This window comes from Manduca sexta, chromosome 5, assembly GCF_014839805.1.
Source record: "Manduca sexta isolate Smith_Timp_Sample1 chromosome 5, JHU_Msex_v1.0, whole genome shotgun sequence".
NCBI lineage: Eukaryota > Metazoa > Arthropoda > Insecta > Lepidoptera > Sphingidae > Manduca > Manduca sexta.
In genome coordinates this window covers 135026-139453 of record NC_051119.1, presented here as the reverse complement: position 1 = coordinate 139453, position 4428 = coordinate 135026, and the positions used below count along the sequence as shown (strand labels likewise).

The window sequence follows — 4428 nt, the reverse complement described above, 5'->3', positions numbered from 1 at the left end:
CACGCATTACGCAAAAACTGCTGCACTAAATTGAATACAGTTTTCACCAATGTATTACTAGAAGTCTTACTTAAAATATAGATTCAATTTTATCTCGAGAAAATTTAAAGCGGGACTTTTATCCTGAATTTTTCTCACGCAGGTGGAGTCGTGAGCAAAAACTAGTTGATATTACTCAGTTGTAACATAGTAAGAAGTAAAATCAACAAACATTCATAATCCTGTAGGTACTAAAACAATATTTGACTCTTAATTTGTCTCCTTACCTGAATCCTAACTACACCCCTGCTCAAAGTCGGGGATTACGCCCCTTTGTGCTTAAAACAAAAGGCTGAGATGAAAAAGCATAAGAGTGGCTGTGCTATGTCGTCGGCGACATTATGCAAAGTTAAGGCCTGCAGGATTGTGCGAAATTAATTTTCTCGCAAAATATTTCAATTGCAAATACGTTCAATGTGCGGTTCTCGTGTGTACTTCGATGGTGTATGTAAATTGTATAGTATAACCACAAAAATGTGATAGGGGGCGAGCCTCTCGGGCAGCTCGGACTGCCCAGAAAAACCCAAAATATCACTTTTCCCGACCCGGGATTCGAAACCAGAGGACCACAGCGCGCTGCCGTACCGCGTGCCGTAAAGATGAACACCTGTAAGTAAAGCCGCTCTTAAAATACACAATATCACAAATATATCTATACTTATCATGAATATTTTAATAATAACACTAGAAAGGAGCTTGCTTGGGCTAGTCCTACTAGAATTATAAATGTCAAAGTTTGAGAGGATGGATGTATGTATGTTTGTTCCTCTTTCACGAAAAACTACTGAACGAAAATAGATGAAACTTTACAGTAATATTGGTTATACATCAGAATAACATATAGGCTACAATTTATAATGATTTTGTGTAATTTGGTCACAATGTAACGATACATATCAAGTAAGTCGGAAAATAATTGTTATCTTGGTGTACGCTGCCTAAACCGTTGGAGTTAGACAAAGATGATGTACCGTAGGATTGTTTGTCTTAAATAGTTCTAAATAAAAGTCAGCGACAGCATATATTTACCTTTTATGTGGAAGCTATTATAACCAAAATAGTGAGCCATACATATAATTAAACCGGATACTTTTTTTAGCGGGAGTTATCCCAGTAAACTCCTTCACACGGGTAAAGCCGAGAGCAAAAGCTAATACTTACTGTATAAAGGTAATAGACCGGTATGAAAGGATGGGTTCACATTCATTTGTTTTAGATCGCGCGCTCAACGTTATATTGAACGGTACGCTGCGTTAAGTAGGACAGTGACCACCCATAATCGCATTACGATAAAAGGTTTTAATACGTTTTTAGGGTTCGATACTTTAAAAATGGCATAATAAGACTTAACATCTCATGTCTCAGGATGGCGAGCGCAGTGGAATACCGAACAATACTTTGTAAATTGTAATTCATGGTGTTGGATGGTGTTTCTACAGTTTATGGGCGGTCGTATTACACCGTCAGTCGAACGGAAAGCTCGTCTCGTCATTCAAAGCAATAATATATATATATATATATACAGACAGATACGTATATATGATTACTTGTTTATCTGTCTGTCGTTCAAGACCATTTTTTTCAGCAGCGCATACACATATCAGGTTGAAATTTATACCAAAAGTCGGATCTAGAGCCTCATTCAGCGGATAAAAAACCAAACTTGTAAGGGAACATTTTCAAAAGATATGAAAGAACCATTTATGTTTGTGAAAACTGTAAACAATAACCACAAACCAAAATAGGTACAAAAAATATGCAATAAAAACACTATTACGTCTCATATTTTTCAATTATACAGGGAAATCAAAACCTCTAAGAGACTCCCCAATGACCTAGAATCATAAAATTTGGCAAAAAAATAGTCTTGGAGCACATGCAAAGGAAGCAATGTGAAAACCGTAAATATTTAGATCCTTACCTACAAGTTTTTACGGAACCTTCGGCGCGCGAGTGCAACTCGCACTTGTCTGATTTTATATAATAACATGCTTATATAGCTACTGTCCTCGTACATTATTTTCTTCTGTATTTCCTTCTACTTTTCTGGATAATAATTGGTGACTTTCTGGAATGTTCTCCACCTGGTAGAATTAGTAGTATTAGTAATAATAGTCTAGTTAAAATCTAAACACATCCCGAGGCAATTCTTGTGCGCTCGGACTTTCACACCGAATGCACGCCCATGTATCGTAGTTCTTATCTTTCCTCGCTCTCCATTAGGCCCCTGCAATTGCTAAGCCGGGGATTCTAGTATCCTGTTCGTATGTTTTGTAGGACGTTTACAGCCAAAAATAATTCTTATCAGCCCCTGGATAACTTATAAAAATAAACAAAAGAGAAAAATATTTTTATCGATTCCGTTAACATGTGAATTTTTAATGGTTCGAAAAAAATATAAATAGCACCACTAAGTGTGGAATGTCGACGGAAAGTACATCAAATGCGGCCGCTCAGGTACGGTCGCAGTAGATGCGGTCACTCAGTTACGGTGGGCTTGTAGTTTGTCACGAGTAACGACAAAGCTATTGTTACCTGGAACAGACACAGTGAGCCGGTGTTGATCAATTCAAAACCGGGCAACACATAGTGGCCATACTGTATACTCTTGAATTTAGTCAACCTGACTGCAAAGCAACAGTAAAGCTGTCGCTTCGCCTTGCTTCGGTTTATTGCCGCCTGCTCGATATCCTAACCGCCAATCATGGCGTGCAAGGGCTGCTGGAACCGCTTAGATGCGTTTCGACTCGCTTGCAAGCATACCCTGATATTTTATCAATTGGAAGATATAAAATTGAATGGTTTTTAATGTTGCATATTTTTGCTGTAATGTGGCATATTAGTCCCTTTCTGTATTATGAATAACTATTTATACCTACTGTATACTAAGTAGGTACGATACACAAATTACAATTGTTCTAGAAAGAAAAGAGAGCAGATATATATAAATTATTTAAAGAGTGTGCGTAGGTTTGTTTATATTTCTATAACTGACTGGGGTACAGGTACGTTATAGATTATTCATTTATTTAAAACCTATAATAAACATAATATGATTAGCTCAGTTAAATACAGCAGGAGTCTTCAGGATCTGTGGCAACATCATTTATCTACTTACAAAAATCATAAAACCCATACATATATGTTTCCGTAATTTATTTTGTCCAAGTACACGTTTTAGTAAGGAAAAGGTTATTGTATAACAAAAGTTTAAAAGCCACAAATCTGTAAACGATTCAAAAATCACAAACAAGATTTCAGACGTTGTGTGTGCCAGACGAGCGTTTCATCGTTTTAAATTAAGAAACGAGATTTGAAGTTAAAAAGGTTTCGTCTTTTCTAATACGTTCTGGCATCAATTTCCATGAGGGTTGAACAATGGGGAATGACCTTAAGGTAGGTGTGTGAGTGCGCATGCGCCCCGCACCCCAGCCAAACTGTCATGGCGGCTCAGTCCGCTTATTGACGCCCGAACGTCGCGCGTTTGTTAGCTACTCGCTAATACTAATATCGGTATTAAATCAACTGACCATAGACGATTTGTGAGTGATATAGTGACAGTTTGGACGACTGTTCGTCGAGCGCAACACAACATTTTTGGATAATCAATCATCAATCGTGAGTAATAAATTAAATAGTATTATTGTTGGTGTTATTACTTGGTTCGTTTGGGCTCGTGTGATTGCGTGTTCTATGACCGTTTAAAGTAACATTAGCGGATTATACATTTTATTGATTCGATGAAGTTTTTGAAGGATTTCGTTCACGCCTCGTCGGTTTTCGGCGGCTACGTTGTTTCATTCTAAATACTTGATTGTATTACATTTTGTGAATGTTTTTCTGTTTTATATCTTTACTAAATTTATGTAACTACCCACCTGTACCAACAAGAGGTATATTACACGGGTTATTGTAATGTTCACGATCAAAACCCCGCGCCATAATTTATTAAATTAATTATTTCTTTAGTATTCGTTAGAAATAGGGGCCAGATATAAATGGTTTTAATAGTAAAACTAAATATCTATTACAGAGTAGAGGTGTCATTTATTTTTTCTACATTAATGATTAAGGTATCAAGGTGTGAATTATGTTTTTCATATTTCTACATATTGCTAAATATCGCACACTAATTTAAATACTTAATTTCTTATTAGTATTCAGTTAATTGAGTTAATAAATTGTGCATTATATGGATAATGTACCGAAAGCGTAAATTGCGATTAAACAGTAATTTTCTAAGTATTTTATTATCATTGTAATCGAAATTAGATTAACTTATATTCAACAATAGTTAATACTGATTCTTGGTACGTTTAGAAAAATATTTTTCATCATAAAAATAATGGAATTATGTCCGATATAATTAATTACAGTGAAATAAAAAGG

The 4428-nt window shown here is 35.8% G+C and overlaps 1 protein-coding gene across 1 annotated transcript in view; it reads right to left on the bottom strand.

The window, feature by feature from the left end:
• Positions 1-2517: 2517 nt before the first annotated feature.
• The window catches only part of LOC119190692, a 93360-nt gene continuing 91449 nt past the window's right edge, over positions 2518-4428 (bottom strand). Inside the window, exon 7 of the mRNA XM_037443094.1 lies at positions 2518-2574. Within this exon, the coding sequence (XP_037298991.1) occupies positions 2518-2574 (57 nt within the window). The remainder of the gene's footprint in view (positions 2575-4428) is intronic.